The sequence below is a fragment of the Cimex lectularius genome, unplaced genomic scaffold, assembly GCF_000648675.2.
Source record: "Cimex lectularius strain Harlan isolate CLEC.00 unplaced genomic scaffold, Clec_2.1 scaffold38, whole genome shotgun sequence".
Classification (NCBI taxonomy): domain Eukaryota; kingdom Metazoa; phylum Arthropoda; class Insecta; order Hemiptera; family Cimicidae; genus Cimex; species Cimex lectularius.
Window position 1 is genome coordinate 1120185 of NW_019392638.1, and position 19429 is coordinate 1139613.

General features: G+C 34.2%; 1 protein-coding gene across 6 annotated transcripts in view; it reads left to right on the top strand.

Moving 5' to 3' along the window:
• Nucleotides 1-19429, top strand: part of LOC106670032 — an 89018-nt gene that overhangs the window by 32500 nt on the left and 37089 nt on the right. For 3 of the 6 annotated variants that reach the window (XM_024227817.1, XM_024227814.1, XM_024227820.1), the window contains exons 2-3: nt 13599-13747; nt 13875-14002. In XM_024227817.1, coding sequence (XP_024083585.1) covers nt 13607-13747; nt 13875-14002 — 269 coding nt within the window. In that variant the 5' untranslated portion in view covers nt 13599-13606. Of the gene's footprint in view, nt 1-11253; nt 11555-13598; nt 13748-13874; nt 14003-19429 lie in introns of those variants that run through there. The other 3 variants (XM_024227810.1, XM_024227809.1, XM_024227824.1) reach the window with 3 other exon arrangements.

Genomic DNA, 19429 nt, shown 5'->3' on the forward strand with positions numbered 1-19429 from the left:
AATCAGACCGATGCAAGCCCCCGAACCACAAGGGAGCATTCTTGGTCTCAAACTTTATATCATCTACACTGCAGACTTACATATACACCCCAATTCCATCATCACCACTTTCTCGGACGATACCGCAATTTTGTCCTCTAGCTCCAAGCTCCATCATCCAAATACTCTGTACAGCTTATCGAAGACTAGTGCAGAAAGTGGTTGATACAACTGAAAGATGAAATATGTACTCAGTGTACGTTCACATTGAAAAAAACAGTCTTTACCGACAACTCTAAACTAAACTTATACAAGATTTTAATGCGATCAATGATACGGAGTGGAACTGTGGGGTTCTGCCAAGGTGTATGTACCAACCAGCGTATCCAGTCCTTCCAATCAGAAGTCCTCACACAAATCAAAGCTCCTTACCATATCACTATCCACATCCGCGAGACCTCCTTGCCTCTTAATCCCTTGCACTAAGAGCCAATAATGACTGGTTTCTCATAGCATGTGTCCTTCAGATGCAAGTTAGTGTTAGAGCTGTGTGAGACTACGTGAAAAAAGTTACATTTGTACTATGTAATATGTATAAGGTACAAATAAAATAATTTAAAAAAAACTTTTAAACTAAATATAATTAATACTTTATCCTTGAAAATACATACTTTGTTTAGCAGCGTATACATTTTGTACCAAGAAAACTTAACAAGAAGAAACAAAAAAAATTGTCTCATCTATACTTAGCATAAAATTGAGCCGTATTTACCCATCGACCCCCCTTTTGTGGCATCTGGTAGTTTGATTGGGAACGTTTCTATTTTATTTTTAGCTTTAGATTACACTGGAATAGAAGAAACATTGTTTGCCTTGTTGTGGCTTCCGTCATTGAATCCGACATCTGGGCTTGTGTTTAAACAATGAAGGAATCTGGGAGGGAGGCGTTAACGGATTAGCGACTGAAATATTTCTTGTTCTTCCTACTCGTATTTCAAAGTTTTTACAACGAATTAAACGGATAGATTGATATTCTTAGATCTGTAGGAATCCCATAAACATTTTATTTACGGAAAAGAAAAGGAATTAGACAACAAATGAAATAATATAATTTTGGGCATTTTCCGATCGGTAATTTCGAAGGTAAATTAGAATTCTATGTACGCTTTTCAGCTTTTCTTAACAGTGTATGCAGAAATAATTATAATAACATAATAGAAGCGATAGTTCAAGTGGTTAGTGCAGCGGCGTATTGAGCCGAAGGTCGTGGGTGACCTTACATAAAAAGAATAATTAATCGAAATAATTAGTATGGTCAATTATGACGCTAAATAGACTATTAATTAAATTATCCTATATAGCTATAGCAATAACCATTAAAAAAATTATACACGATAGTTCAAGTGGTTAGTGCAGCGGCGTATTGAGCCGAAGGCCGTGGGTTCGAATCCCGCGAATCTTTTTCATATCAACCAAAACCTTACATAAAAATGTTAATTAATTGAAAGAAGTAATTTGGTCAATCAGAACACCATACCATTTTATAATAATATAGTTACATAATAATAATATCTAGTTTTTTAATTATTTGTGCCGATTTGGGAGTAGATACAATTGGCAATGCTTATAAACATAACTTTGGACAAGATTTTCAGGAAGCATTTTCATATAAATAGTTTCTGGTAGATTTCTTTACATCTCAAAATAAGACATTGGAATTTTTATGGGTAATTTAGGTTTATGGGTAGGTGTATTGCTGTATTGTATAGCATAACCGTGTATAGGTTATATTTTTATACTCTTTAAGGTAATCACTTTCACTAAAGATAATATTTTAATTAATTATATTTTTATCTCAGGTCTTAGTTGAAATGAAAAGTATAATTAATTAAAATAATTAATACGGTCAATTATGACTACTGAATAATGGATACTCGAAATGCTGAGGTTTTTTTTTAAAAAAAAAGCCCCATTTGTAAGTATGTCTGGTTCGAATGCAGGGCTGCTGCTTTCGAAGCCGGGACCTTTACAGTGATTGGCGTCATGTCAACGCCACCGTTTCTGCCACCGACGCCCCTTAAGTTTTAAACTCAAGTCACGTCAAAACGAAAAAAACGAGTGTAGTTGTAGTAGTTTTTAATAGTTATTATACATTATAATAGTTTTAGTAGTAGTACATTTAATAGTTATTAAACCACGAACCCTGCTATTATATCAACTTTTTGATAAAAAAAAACGTAAATATATTTCAAGGTTGAAATAAAACACACTTTTAAATAATAAACTTAGTAAAGTCGTGACTGACTAGTTAAGACTCTCTGCCATCCTGAAAGTTTCGTTATAATTGGATTTTGCCACACTAATTAACCAGCGGTTTGCTCAACATTTAATAGACTACTTGTTGGAAGTTTACTTAGATTTGAACAATAAGACCAATTGTAATTGTAATTTGTAATTCATCTTTTGTCTAAGTAAGAATCTGACGAGGGTTTTACTGTAGGTTGTACACCTCCATGGTCGTCCACCTTTTTAAAAAATACAGTAATCATTTGAAGTATGCTATTTCTAATAATAAGTTATATGTCACCGCAGTGTGTTCGACTTTCTACCTACTTTCGTTCGTGGCCTTGTGGCAATATGGAAAGTTATTGGTGCTCAAGCGATATTGAGTTAGCCCCTGTAAAAGCCCTGAATCGAAAATGCTCCTATTCAATCAACTACGGAGGACCCACCCTAACTAGTTTTACCCTTACACTGGAATTCTCTTTTCACAATTTTGTGTTAACTAAAAAATGGGGCTTTTATTTTTTTTGTGTGTTAATTGTATAGCTGTTTGAACAATAGCAACATTTTTCGTGGAACGTGCTTAAATCATAATAATAAAAAATAGCACATTGTCGTTAAAAATTAAAATATTCGAACTTATTTGTGTAATGTTCAAACAGGAACTATTCAAGTCTCCCCAGCGGAGAAAACTGATCAAGTGGGTTAAGCAAAACAGTCAACAATTTGTCAAATTTATTTTAACTATATGTATCTTATGTTCTTGCCATATTTTGAAACATAAAAACGAATACATTCATAACAACTGGTTAAAGGATGTATACAAAATAAAACAAATCATCGTGTTGGCAACTGATCGTCATCTGAACAGATGGAAAGCGAATAGCGGAAAGAAGCGAAAGTGGGGAAATAAATAGAATAGGGGAACGGTAATGATGTACTAGTCAAACCAATTCAATAAGGGACCAACCTGTCATATTCAACTAGACAAATTATGAATCTTTTGTCGATATACCACAAATATTTATTTTTCGTGAACGATTTGCTCTGAGCAGTTTTCAGTGAATGTCCGCATGTTGTCTTCCGCTTGAGTCAATTGTGACCAACGCGTAGCGCGAGTAATGATGGAGTATTTTATTCGATTGTTTTATCTGCATATAACTTATGCTTTTGTCTGGTATGTTTTAAATCATAAAACCGTGATAATTTATAATAAATAATAATAATAGGTATATAAAGATTAATCAAATAAAAACAAATCATCGTATAAGCAATACATCAGTACTCTAAATTAGACAAATTATGGATAATATGATTATGAAATATGAATAATTTACCACAACTGTCTATTCTTTGGGAACGATTTAATATGACCAATTTTTAGTTGATGTTGCCTTCGCTTGTGAGATTTGTAACGAATGCGTACAGCGGGAACCGAGAATAATGATATAGGATTTAATTTTATTAGATTTTCGATCTGCATATAAGTATGCTTTTGTCTGGTATGTTTTGAATCATAAAACCGAGTTTTTTAAATAGATTTATAGATCTATTAAGAATTTAATAGATGTCAATCTAATATATCAATATAATATAATAAATCGAGTTTACTATTTCTCTAAAATTAAATATAACTTATGCTATACTCTGGTAAGTTTTGAACCATAAAACAAGTTTATTTAATCGATCTATAGATTTCTTTAAAATTTAATAGATGTCAATCTAAAATAGCCTTCTTTAAAATTAAACATAACTTATGCTATATTCTGGTAAATTTGAACCATAAATCGAGTTTACTATTTCTCTAAAATTAAATATAACTTATGCTATACTCTGGTAAGTTTTGAACCATAAAACAAGTTTATTTAATCGATCTATAGATTTCTTTAAAATTTAATATATGTCAATCTAAAATAGATTTCTTTAAAATGAAATATAACTTATGCTATATTCTGGTAAGTTTGAGCCATAAAACCGAGTTTACTTAATAGATCTATAGATTTCTTTAGAATTTAATAGATGTTAATCCAAAATAGATTTCTTTAAAATTAAATATAACTTATGTTTTCAACCATAAAAACGAGTTGATTTATATTAAATAATAATAATAGTTATATAACGATTAACTACAAGAAAAGGAATCATCATGTTTGCAAAAGATAATCACTATAAATTAGTCAAATTATGTATATTTTGTCGGTTCAAACCACCGTGATATATACATAATGTGTACGATTTGGTCGAAGCAATTTTCAATGGATGTCAGCATGTTGTGTCCCACGTCCCTTTCTCAAATGGTAAAAATAAAGATGAGCGTTACGTCGACATTAATCGTTTATCTATAATTATAAAAAAATCGTTTGGTATCGCGAAATTTGTCTAAATTGCATATAATCCCTATGTTTAAGAAGATAAAAACAAGATAATTTACTAAAAACAACTATAAATGTTTATAAAATAGATAATCTTTCGAGAAATCTGTCGGATTACTTTCTTTTCTTTTATGGAGCACACTTCACTTTTTATTTCTTCTGCTTCTTCTATCGCTCTACCGAGTATCTGCGAATGCTAGGATGATGTAACCGGCCTTATGCCGTTTTTAACCGAAGATGATATTAGGTGGAAGACAGCCGTTACGTCAGACAAAACAAACAAAAATAAAAAATACTCCTTTATTTTGTGTTGCGAATCAAGGACGCGTTCTTGACCCTGTTTTCCTGCAATCAACAGCGTTGCATTCGCCTGCTTCAATCTTCGTTATTTTCAGCAGGCGCAAATTTATACATGATCTTTATGTTTGGCTAGCGTGATCTGTAACCGATAATAATCCTTCAGGCTTTATCAGGGATAATTCGAAATGATTGTTAAGGAAGACGAGCCGCTATTTAACTGTATATAATCGAAAAATTGAAACTGGCCTGGAAAATATTGCTTCTGGTTTTTTTTTGACATATCCAATTGATAAAGTAATAAAGAATTTAACAATTAATCAATATTATTTTAATATTTGTTCGTGTTTGTTGTTTAGATTAAACGTCATCGCCTCACGAAGAAAGTGAGTGCAAGCTCCTTTGTCTGAAATTAGCGAAAGGATACGCTCAGTGAGAAAAAAAGTTACTTTTATAAACTGGTTTTGCCAGAGGGAAAATCGTGACCCTCTCATCAGCGGATGTCAGTATGTTGTACGATAAACATAGATCTGACAAAGCGCCAGAGTTTCAGCCTATAAAGCTGTCACGCGATTTTCCCCCGTGCACGAAACTTCATACTAATCGTCCACTAATAAAAATTTTATTTAAAAAAAAAATGATGCCCTATATTTTTTTTATTGAGGTCGTTTGGTATAGGTGCAAGCTAGTAGGATAACATCAAGGTGTGTAACTCGAAAAAGAAACATGCAATGTGCTTCAAGGCAAATCGATAATAAAACGCAAAAGGATAAATATAAACAAACGAACCTTTTAAAAATTAACTTAGAAAAGTACGTACTCTCAGTTTTACTGTTTTTGTTGTTGTTGTTTTGCCAAACCTTTCACATTTTCATAAGAACAATCGAGATCGTTTTATCTTAATGGGCTTGCTATGAAAATTGGCGTTTGGACAATCGACGAGATTTTTGCTAATTCAACAAATTTAATTTTAACTGGAAAAGTTTCTTCATAAATAAAGCCTTTTTGTAAAATAACTCCTTCAATCTCGATAGGAAAAGTTCCACAAAAGGATTATCCTAGCTCACCACCTCTTATCAACCATACTTCCCCTAAAGTCTAAACCATCCACAAAGGTTAAAACTACCGTAGCTAAAATATCGCTTGCAAATAGTAAACATATAACAGGACAAATGAAATTAAAAAATCGTATATAAAAATACAACAGAGTCAGTGTATATTAAACAAGTGAAAGGGGCTACCAAATCTGTTTAAAATCCCGTCAAGACTGTAAACAAATTTCAGGATAAAAGGTAATATTTTATGTATTAATGGTAGTTGTAAACAAACATGGAATAGTTTGTAGGTAGGTTTATAAACAGGTAACACTATAAAAAAAACTTTCATTCAGTAATATGGGTTGAAATTCAATAGGTTGGTTAATTAAAACATTATCTGTATTGAAATAAATATACTTATGTTGTTTAGCCAACAAATCCAACTTTGCTCACTATGCAGCTTATTTCCTATACAAAGTGTCAGACTTCAATATTTAATGTAATGTAATTCCTATCGTACAGGATAGAAGAGGCGGCCACAAGGCCTGAATGGTGCATGTGCTTTCTTAAGTGGCAGTGCCCTGTCTCTTGCGTTCTACTTTTCTTTGGCCCATTCTTCCCGTTCTGGTATCAGTATCTCGTACTTTACAGTAAAATTGTATTTTGGAGTAGTGGCATCGGTTATAGCATCAGTTTGTATGTCCTCCTTCATTTCCATTGTTTATTTACACGGCCTATCCTTGTAGATGATTGTCCATTTATGAACCTGTGAGCCGCTGCTGCTTTGGCTTCTCCTTGGGTGAAAATTTGAAATGGTGTTAGGTTTAACAACACTTCCAGGGCCACAGATGGCGTTATTCTAATAGCTCCAGTGAAACTGAGGCAAGCTTGTCTTTTAGTGCCACTTAAGTGCCTGATTGCTTTGACCTGCAGAGTCTTGGTTCACTACACCCCCGTCCTATATGTCAACATTGGTCTTAAGACATAGGACCTCCCCCAGGCAATTTTTGCTCTTTGGGTGGTTTTATACAAATGTGGATTCCAGGTGAGCCGCTGGTCTAGTGAGATCCCTAGATGGCTTCCTTGGAAAATGGGAGCGGGGTCCCTTTTAGACTTGGAGGTTTTAGGTTTCGTTTGTCCTCTTCCATCTGAATGGAATCATTATGGTTTTGTAATAAATAGCTCCTCCTTTTTGCACCACCTGTCAACCAGATCTATATGGTGGCCCTTTAACTATGCCGTAGTCGCCCGCATAGCATAGACAGTAGAATCCTTTTTGTTCTAGCATTTGTAGGAGTTCGTCTACCAATGTCGTCTACAGTAGTGAGGCTAAGACAGCCAGGGGATGCCCAAAAGGGGGGGGGGTCCCCTGGCTGTCTTACCCCGGATGGTCGCACCGCCCAAGGTGGATGTGATTATCCTGTTCCTTGATCTTCTTCCACCCATTGGCATATCTTTTCCTAGACTCCCCGTTTTTAATTCTCTATATAGAGAGGATGTATGAATTATAATACTGACATGCATTTCTTTTTCAGCAGAGCACTGATTTCAATATTTTTTGAAGATCATTTATTGTAGTTAAAGAGAGCCCAAAAATGGTCATTTCCGATATCACTTTTTTAAGTCTATTTGGTTTATTAGAACCAATCCATTTTCGTTTACTATTCTTTGTATACTACAGATTTGAAGCTAGAGATATTGAAAAAAAATACGGTCTTTGTGGTTCCATACCTTTTCACAATATTTGATCTTAACAAAATACCAAAACTATATCACTAATGATGAGGGGTGAGCGTGTGACGTCGGGAGAGTAAAAATAAATTATTCCTATTACCGTGGATGGGTTTGACCCCGCCCCGAGGAAAATCGAGCATTCCGGGGGAGGGAATGTGACTAAACTTGTCTGTTGGTGACGGGTGTTGGGAAATGATATTTTATTGGAATGAATATGAAAGGTCCCCAGTTCGAATCCAGCAGGAAATGGGCTTTTTTTCAAAAACACCGACACCCGAGAATATACCTCTGCTGTTGCTAACCCTCGTTAAAAAAATTAATCTCAAATAAAAATCCAAGTGCTATGACAGGAATCGAACCCAGAAAACGTACTAACCTCTTGGCCACCGCGTCATCTACATTCAATATTATAGTTTTATATTCAAAATAATCGTGGATAAGGTTAACTAAAAAGAATACTTCTTCCGGGTTCTTTTCGACATGATTTCGAGTGAGGAACTGTCGACTGAAGATGGCGTGAAACACGAATGAGTGATGATTTGTATCGATCAGTTCCATGTGTTCTTCCACTCGCTGAGGAACCGAGGGACGGTTTCAGGCAATTATTTACTGTTTAAAAACGTCATTTGCAATTTTGTCGTTTTCGATTATTTTGGTCCGTCTATCCTGGTTTTTCTGTCAGATGCGGTTCGTCTTCTCGCCATCTCCAGTGGTGTGTTTGCCCATTGAAAATGGCGAAATCGAAACATGTCTGACAGACCAAAACAGCGAGGGTATGCTGAACAAAATGGTCAGGAACGATCAAAAAACAGGTTCATCATACCAAAGGTAACTTAATTATTGCTGCAAATAAGAAAAGTTTTAATAATTTATAGTAAAGTTTAAATTTTCACCACTTATTATTTGATAATCCAGACAGTATTGTACACAATATTCGTTGTCTTTCAAATTGTATTTTAATTTATTCAGAATGAAAAGGGATGTAAAGTATTCGTGTTTCTGGATTTTCTTACCAACCAGACGGATTCGGCTTGGCAGATTTGCCAAGTTCGTCCAACTAGGTCAATCACAGGAACAAACCGCGGTCTCTGGTTCTCTTCACCATAATCGCGTACAAAGATCAAAGGCCGACTGTCTGCGAAATCTCGACAATAATTCTAATTGACAAACCCCAACTGTTGCCGTGGTGCGCGTGTGGCCGATAATCACATCTCATTCAGGTCGGTGTCCCACAGCGTGCTTTAAAATCTCACGTAAATTTCTGTTTTTGATGTAAAAGAAACCAGTTTCATATGTGCTCAGGGGAGTTTACGATGGGGGGAGCTTGATGTTGAATAGCTGGACGAGGGAAGTCCCTCTGTGCTTGTTGCACTTCAACTTTCAACAACATGTCCTTCCTGTCACGTTGCGTCCCACTAACGGCAAATCCTTTTTTGATCCGTGGTTCTAATTCCGTTTCAGCACACGTCACTCACGCCTCGGTTGGGTAAATACATAAAATGAAATTCTAATTTTAAAAAAGAGACCGGTTGTTGAAAATTTATAACATATTATGTAGATTTGACATTAACGCTATAAACAATAATGTAAACAAATTTTATATAGCTACAGAATAGGAAATTCTAGCTTTTTTTTTAACAAATAAAGTAACGAACCAACAACTCGCAGAGGTTGTTGATAGTATAGAAATTTTTTTGAGGCACATTTACTCAACGAATTTAGCATAAAGTGGATAACAATTTTCGTTGGAATTTAAGTACGTGCTATTTATGAAAAAGTTCTCATAACATTTGTTATCAGAAATCTTCTTTGTTTCGCATTCATTCATTTTATAATAAATAGATTAATAAATAAAAATAGCCTATATTTTTCCAAAGTTTTCATTTCATTGTATATGACAAAAAATATACCCATACAAACTAAATTTCAACTCCAATTGTTTACGCATTTTAAAGTTCAAAAACCGCAAAAAGGGCCAATTTAATGTTGTTTTCTTTTATGATGTAAATTAAGAAAAATACATTACACAAAATTGCCAACTTACAAAAGCAGTAAAGTGATTAACTTCGATAATAATCATAAACACAATTTATTAGATGTAGCCAAGTGGTCTGGATGACCAAATTCGTGAATCTTTACAACGCAAAGGTCAGTGTGAGCAATCAGTAGAACTCTGATTGTGCCCAGATATTTTATATGATACATAGTCACACATAATAAAGATGTCGATGATATATCTCCCATGACCATTAAGCAACTAGAAGGTATTATATTTTAAGCTAATTCCCGTTCCGAAAGAGAATACACTGGCAAAGTAGCTGACGTCATATTTACGATAGATTCTATTGTGAGAATTTCCATTTAGGATATTTATGCCTGAAAGAAGTTTATATATTTTTAAATTAATTATCTTTCAATCAATTATCAATGTAAATTCTGAAAAAAAACAGGAAAATATCGAGGAAAGGGTTTTGGAAAAAGAAACAGATATTCTGCCCGGAGGACCAAATTCGTGATTCTTACGACACAAGGCCTCTCTGAGCAAAGCCTAGTTTGCTTTTTTGTACTCAGTACCGAGGCTGTTTACAATGAGGTGGTCTCGCTACTGTCGACTGCGGCCTTTCTTTCGTGTTTGTGCAGGTTTGTTGTCACAAGAGGCCAACATGACGACAAAGCAACACAATCCGTCCTAACTCTAAATCTGAAGAGGTTCATACCTCCACAATTCCCTAATAATCCACCACAGTCATTATTTAGAATTCGTCACATAAAACTAAACGATCTAATGCATCTTGTGCACTTTCTTTCCGTATTCTTGTTTTTTTCAACAGAATTACAAACGTGGTCTATCCAGTCGGCACATATTGATTGGGCGGAAAGTCCTTTTCCTGATTGCCGAACTTCTTACTTCATCCTTAAGTCTCAGTCCAACATGCTTCCTTCCATATGCCTATCAAGTAATGAGTTCTTTACTTTTACATAAATGTCTATTAGACCAACCAAAGCCAAGTGTCGGATGCATCTGGAGGACAAAATCAGGGAGAATATGCAGATTAGTGTGGTCCAGCTAATTACATAAGTGCTTACGTAAATATTTAACCAAACTACATTTTACCAAATCTTAAATTCCAAGGGGCGGACTTTACGCCGTTTCAGTAAAATCCAGGTCATGTGTACATCCCATTTTGCCCCTACAAGATGAAAGTGGGATACATTTCAATACATCAATATACTTTTTGGCGATACCTAATGTATATGATATATAATTTGACTGTAATTAACTCTTTCAACTGTCTACTTCTCCATCTCGCTCAAAATACTGTCGATTTTTAACGTCAATGAACTCATATAAATATTTTTTGTGTGTGGACTATCACCCTTGGGTATATTATTAGAGTGTTAAGCGAGAGAGGAAGATGTATGGCAGTTGTAAACAATCGTCGAGGACTAAGAAAAGTTTGTATAAATTTCTGTTTATAAACATCAGGCGACAGGTTTTTTTAACTTCAGATTCGAACTGCCTTATTTTCTCTCAGTCCGATAAATCCGCGCTAAAATAAATTCAAGAGATTGCAAGATAACGATTTCGATCCACATTCAAAATGATTTTGTTTAACTGATGAATAATGACAGAAGTGAGTTTGGTTTATGACCGCATCGACACGACATTTCTGGCAAATGAGACGGACAATTGTCGTCTGCCTTCGAGGATTACTCAGCTGAGATATGTCAAACGGAACAACAATGCCACAAGTGTCTGGCACATTTCCAGCGGCCGCTGTTCTGCCTCTTTGAATGTTTTCCAGTTTTGCTTTGGACGGAAACATCGGAAAACCTGCTATTTGATTAAACGTAAGATGTTGATAAATTAGTAGGAAATGCTGTAGAATGTAGAAGAAAATATTTTTCCGTTATTAATAATTATAATTAGGCTTACGGATGGTTTAAGAAATCCGATAAAAAAAGCAAGGGAAGGACAGAAATTTCATCATAAATCCCTTTGAACGTTACATATCCAAAACATGTTATGGGCAAAATAATGAACTAATCTTTTACTCTACTGACAACAAAGATTATTCTTCGTCTCGGCTTGACTGAGACTGCATTAAATAGAAACCTAAACGATATTTAGATGGTAGTGGGCGTGGTTGCGTACTGAAGTGGATTTCAATCCTTGTACTTAACAGTTCTGTCTGTTCATAATTGGACGATTGTTGCATCGTCATCAGAACTAATTTTAAAAAGTCATCTTTTTTATAATTAAATATATCCCTTAATTTTTTTTAACCTTGGAAGTGGCCCAGAAACCCAATGAGTTCTATAACCCATTTCTCATTACTATACGCTCTCTGTAAGGAGCCAAGGTAAAAGGCATTTCTGTAACTGGAATAAATTTATAATCATTACTCGAAAACCTCTGATGATATTTCTGTGTATGAATGGAAACGGATAGTCTTTCCTGCAAAAGCAGCCACTTCATATTTCGTTTCATGCCTTGGCTACTATTACATCTGATGGCTCTTCACTTTGGGCCATGACAGGCCATTGCATTGGTCACCAAGATTGGGCCAGCTTGGCCTCAATGGCCTATTATAATTGCTTACTTTTCTTGTCCATTTTGTTCGCGCGTGTTGGCTCCCAAAGCCAACGTTCCCCAACATCTTTTCCAACCCTGACCAATATGGGCTACTACAGGCCATCTCACCTCTTCATAGTTGGGCTACTGTATGGGTTATAGTGGAGGCATGAATATTTTCGATTCAATTGAAATATATTTGGATCGCAAATATGGCAAGGTTGAAGATGGGCAAACAATACAAAACATATGAATTACTTCTTGAATGAAAGACACATCTGTTGTACTATTTATGCGTTCATACAACATACACGATTGAGGTGATTCTGGCCAAGTGCAGTCAACCTGTTCGAACGAAATTCACCTTTTTTTCTACTTGCAGCAGTCCTTATATATGACTTTACGCTACATACTGTAATAATGAGTAGATACATAATTTCTCACATAGTATGACTTTTGTTATAATATATTGAGCCAGAAAATATCTGGTCTTATCAGTATGTGATCTCTGGTTTTTTTTTAGTAGCAGTTCTTTTTCTGAACATATTCGCTCGGTGTTTTCCAAATGTTTTAGACTGGTTGGTTTTATCCGTAGAAAGACTGGTGACTTCTCGAGGATTGCAGTGAATGAAAGAATTAATTCCGCTAATACAGAGTAATACGGTTTATGTCTGTCTCGTCTGGTATCCTAGTCGTGCTTATGCTTTTGATAATTGTAATAAAATAATGTAATTGTTAATTAAGCACTTGGTTCACTTCATTGGTGCTGGTGACTGTCCTTAGATTGTTGGTTTGATAATTTCGCACAATTGCCTTCAGAATCAAGGTTGCTGTTTGGAAGTTGGTTTTATTTGGAAATTGTTTAATCTTGACAGTCGAGCACTGTTTGATTTGATAGGTTATCACATGGCTGAATAGAACTAGGACTAAAACATATTTTGTGGTGCTTTTCACAGGACAAACTATGGTTTAAAAAATTTATTTGGCAACTGGCTATCCATAATGAATTCATTTTTCGAATCTATAGAAATTCACAACCTACCTTTTTATTTTGTATTATTAGTTTGTAATTATATATTACAGTCTCATAAAGTGTGGGTTTTTATTTGGGAAATTTTTAAGAAATATTTCTACAAATAGTCCATATAATATGGTTTCTCTGTTACCATACCATACCGTACCATGTGTGATATAGTTTAAATATAATGGATTGTTTAAAATTTTATGTCGTTACTACCAAATTTAATGATACATTGTCAATAGAAACAAATCTTGTTTACCAATAAAACTTTAGTTTGCAATGTTAATTATCTGTTACAGAAGATAGGATGCAGAGGTGTCCCTATCTCCACGAAATGAAAGAGAGGTTACTCACTCAAGGTGGCTCAGAACACCTGCTCCTGGAGCCGGTGGATTCCGACATCCTGGAGATCCCTGGAGATGGCCAGGGCGTGCCTACAATCGTTAAGGTAACTCGTAATAATTATTTCACAATTTCAATGGCCAATATATTTGAAAGTAGACCAACCAAACTCAAAATATCTTTAAGATTTAAGAAGACCGCCTACATTGGCTAAAATGTTTATCTGCTTACAGCTTAATTCGGACGGCTACGGATCGCACACATCACCAACTCACCATCTTCTGCCTCAGCCGCAATGCCACCTTCAGCACTATCCACAATACGATACAGACGACCATCACGATCGGCCCAAAAATGCCAAGTAATTTCATTTATTTTACATAAATGCGCATATTTATCACGCGTAGAATGCAAAAGAGTTGATAAAAAGTGTTTTTGTGTTTAAAGAATTTTTTTGCCGACATTCTCGAAACAGCATTTATTTATATTTAAGCACAGATTCACTTATAATCTTACCTTGCCTTCAGTTCTTAAAATGTGTCAATAGGTATTTCATTCTGGAATACTTGAAGAATGAGTGTTTATTGAATAATGTAGAGATAGATGTAGATGTTGGGGGTGTGTAATATACTGTCATTTGAGAGCTATTGTATCCCCCCCTCTGTACTTACAGCATACCGGTAAGTCCTAGCTTATCAAGGAATTTGAGGCCCGGTTTCAGTAGTTGAATATTTTCTACAATTACGTTGTACATCCCAAAGCACTTCCTCCTGAGGGTAAATGTGGCGCTACAGTATGTTAGTAGGTGTGTTTGTGTTTCCTCTGTTTATTTGCAGAATCTGGACGTGCCGTTTTATGTTATACCAATTGACTTCAGATGCCCATTCAATGTGCAATGTCCTTCAGGATCGGGTCCAATGAATGTTGAATGTTGTTGATGAAACTATGCCAAGCTTTCGGTGTTTTATTTCACCTTCCTCAGGGCTCTCAGTCAACATTTAAACTTTTTTTTTATCAACATGTATAAAACTTTTGTATCTTTGTTTACGTTACATTTCCGACTTAGTCGTGATATTAATTTGTAAATTTATTCAACAATCATTATATTTAGAATTAAAAAATAATCGTAAAAAACGAGAATATTTATACAAGTATTTACATTATAAGTAATGTAATATTTCTTGGTTGGTTAGAGAGAATAAAACTTTTTTTTTTTCTTTTTTTTTTTTGTGTGTGTGTGTGTGATTAGTGACCGTTAGTCGATGATTATTCGGAGATCGTGATATGCGGTCTGGTGTGACGTAGGTTTTAGAAAAACATTTTCTTTATCGTGCCAACGTTTCGATCTTTATTGAGGTCATCTTCAGGGCTCAAAGTGTTTGTTTTCTGCGTAGAGTGCCAGTGAGATATTGCACTTTCAACACGACATACAAGAATGACACAACTACGCAGAATAACACCCATTTGCCCAACTTCAGCAAATACGAATGAAACGGCCTAACCACTCGGCAAAAGCGGTTCCGCACACGTCACAATACATATTATATATAATAGAAATAAGTGTGAAGAAAGATTGTTACTGATAAGCACTTTCTGGCCACTTTAATAAATGCTCCAATTTGATAAATACTTCAAAGTTTAGTTTTTAATTAATTTAAAAATTTAATATCCTAGAGATTGTCAAACTTAACGAAAAATTCTTTATTTAATAGAAGATATTTAGAATTAATAGAAGATATTTAAGAATTTCATCTCAACTAAAAACCTTAATTAATTGTAATGATTAATTTAATAAGTTTTCAAACGGTATGGGAATATCCATAACCCCTCCTGATTGTAGTAGATGTACTGCGTATCATTTCACCTGTCTTTGATGTCCCTGTGACTTCCATTTTCCGAAGAAAGTATTATTCGGATTAAACCTTTTAAAAACGTCTGTCTTTTATATTTCTTGCACTAACACAACATATTAAATAAATAAATTCTCTATAAAATAACTAGCTTTATTAATTTAAAATTATAAAAATTAAATAAAAACTAGTTAAAACAAAGTTGAGCTAGTTTTGAAACAAATTAAAAACGTACATTGGATAGACGATCACTGCACAGGTGATGATGAATAGAACTGTTCCGTTTTCAATTATTTTATCCACTCCAAATTTTATCCAATCATTGAAAGATTTACACGCATTTGACATTACAAATTGTTTCCCAAATGATGACCACGATGTTCGACACACAAAACATTGTGGTATTTTTCAAATTTAAGCATNTGCACTTGATTGATGTACCAATATACCTACAATTTTTTTTTACTATTTGTTCAAACAGCAGAAGTCATATCAACTTTGGGGTTTCGGTGTTAAAAAACAAGTTTGTAATCTTTTGGGTTCGAATGCGGAGCCGCTGGATTCGAACCAGGGGCCTTTACCACCGACGCCCAACCTACTACGTTAGTACATACCTAAATAGTACTAAATTATAAAGACACAGTTAACATTAAAAAGGAGTTTATGAATTTATAGTCACAAAACATGTATAACATAAATAAAAACAGATCGAAAAATGTCTGCACTTAATTGAGAAATAAGTCAAAGGATGGAAAATCTAAAAAAATTAAACATATAAAGATCAAATTATATATTGATTAACCCAGCGATTAGTTAAACCATGCTCATTGGCAGACACACATTTCCTGTCAACATGGTTTTCAAACAATATATGCTTAGGTCTTTTATGCTTGAATTTAACGTAATTCAAGTCTTCCCTCTTATAAACAAGAAGATTTTTGATATTGCAAATAATGCTGTTCACATTGGTACTAAAATTATAAAGATAAACGATCAACGTGGTGAAGTTTTACAAAGAATTTCAGAAAAGGAAAAAGGATTGACGTATTTTGAAAATAAGATCATTTTCATCATCAATTCAATTTAAAAGTCAAACCTTATAAAGTCACATGAAAAATTTATGCAAAGCCTTCTCTCATGTAGGACTGCCCTCTTAAGACAGGCCAATCCTTTCCTATGTTAGAATAATTTAATAAGCTTGTAAAATAAGTATTATAGAAAGCTTAATAAAGTAAAAAGAATAAAACGAAATGTGTTTCATTGCACTCCATTAAGATAAATGTTATGTCCACGGGGTTTACCATTTCCATATTCTCGTTTAGTAACAATACCTTGTCAATTAATTATTTTGGAGCCACCATTTGCATGTAAACAGCTGCCAACAATGTCGCAAGACGACGGTTATTTGAAAAGACATTTTGATATCAAAAATATTTCTTTTGTTGTTTTTCAAATTTAATTTTTTCTAAATAAATCCCGCTTTAACAAATGCATACTAGGTAAAGAATATATTGAAGTCTGGTGAAAGTAAAATAAGAAGATGAATGCCTGGGAAAAATTCTAGAAGAGTAAATAAGTAGCGATAAAACAATCGAACTAACTCATTTTATTGCGCTTCTTATACAGTTAAAACTTACTACACAAATATGTTGAACGAGTATCGGGAAAGAGGCCAACAAAGAAAGCTCAAAAAATTATAGTCATGCTTTCGGCCTATTTAATGCCTTCATCAAGAATGCAGTTTTTAACCTAACTAAAAATTAATAGCATCAAAAGAATTTTTTAGCGCTCGTGGACCTCACAGATGAACAACTATTTACCTCTTGGACTGCTAGTTGTTTTACCTCTGAGGTTCACTGGGACGTTAATTTTGTTTTCTTTCTTTTTTAATGCGATTTGTTTTTATTTAAGTGATAAACTGTTATTCTGATGAAGGAATTAAATAAGCCGAATTCATGACTACAATTTTTTTTTGCCTCCTCCCCAATACCTGTACAATATATGTATCATAAGAAAGCCGATAGAATTTAATTATTTTAATTTTAATTGTATTGCCTAAACCTTAAAAAAGTGGAAAAACACTTTTAATAGTAATTTTTTACGGTATTCGCAACAGGAGAGGTCCCCCTGATCTCCCCAGAGTGTAGATGTTTTTGGGGAAAAAAAAGCCCTTTGGATATATCCAGCGGCTCTCAATTCACATCCGGGTCCTTTACTTTACAGTAATGAATCGCCGTACAAACACACCAAATTAGACTAGGGTATTTAGTTTTACAAACATTTACAGTGTGATAGAGGTAGATAGTTACTGGGTGAATATCAAAAGCACTGGTGTCTGTCCATTTGTGTGAATGTACTTATATGCGTGAGTGGTTAAGTGGGTATGGACATGGTCAATGTGGAATATTGAGTATCCACAGACCTGTCGAACCAATTGTTATGTTGAATGTTTTACTGTGAGTGAATGTATTTCTGGACGTGAATGAAGGGAGGGCGTGAAGATGAAAATCGCCTTGCCGTGGTCCCAACCGTAGATTTAGGCTGAACATAATTTTAATTTAAGGGTGGGGTCTCAGCAGTAAGTCGTGAACTCTTAGGACCCACCAGATTTTGGTTAGTTTAAGTTAGATAATCTTTTAAATAGCATAAATAACTATTTTAATTGACCTTGGATATTTTTATCACCCGTAGAAGGATTAATCATATATCAGGGGTAATAGCGGCAATAGCCCTCATGTTAGCCAGCAGTTAAGCAGAATTTAAACAAAATAGGAATTATTAAGATTTAACATTTAATAATATTCGAAAAATAAAATTGAACGTAAATTTGGCTATAAGAAGGCAAAACCCCTTTATAATTATTATTTTTATTTTTTTGTAATTTTTTTTACGAGGGTTTGCAACACCACAGGTCATGTAAATCTTCGGGTGTCGTTGTTTCTGAAAAAAACGCCCATTTGTAAGTATGTCAGATTGGAATGCAGGGCCGCTGGATTCGAACCCGGGATCTTTACCTTACAGTTGCTGCCACCGACGTTTTTAGTATTGTAGTTGCGAGTGTTTAACAACCGCTTGGGAAATTATTTTTGTGGAAGGCGAAATAGATTTTTTTAAATACTCCTTGGAGAGGAAGATTTTCAATATTTTAACAAAATTGATCATCCTTCAATCATTCCGAATTATGCAATTCACATAACTATAGTTTTGTTAAATAAAAGTGAAATATAAATGTAATGAATATATAAGCAAAATTTGGAGGAAAAATGCTCTTTACAACAAGTTTACAAGCCTTAACAACCGATCAATCAAATTTAATTAATTGTCAAAAGAACTTGAACAATATGAAACACACACTGAACAATTAATGGACTTATTTGAGGTGAGACAAGTTAGACTCATTGAAATCATAAGTTAGAGGGCAAATAGCCTTTTCCAAATCAGTTAGATTCGTTGATAACTTTTAAATTAGTTGCATAAGCGACATATAAATTAGTAAATTAGCTCTAGCGAAATATAATTAGTGTCTAATTGATGTAAAAAATCCTATAAAAATCGTCGCAAGATTTAAATTATCGAATTAATCCGGCCCACTTATGTGCCTGTTGAATAAAGGCTTCGTTCTGTCAACAAAGGGTTGTTGATCTATTATGAGAGGAAACACTGCTGATATAAAAACAGCTTATGATAGGTAGTAAACATTTAGTGCGATCATTATTAAGCACTTTCGTCATGAGAGTAGCTTTTATTGAAGGATTTTTTGACGTTGTTTTTATGCCTAGGTTTAATTGTTTTATTATTATTTATTTGTTTAACGTATTTTATTGGTGACATATACAGAATTGTATTGAAGTATTTAACAAAAATACACAAGGTTTGGTTTGAATCTGTTTGCCAATCTGATGCCTTTCCAAATTGCTTACAAAATAATACAAGTTTAT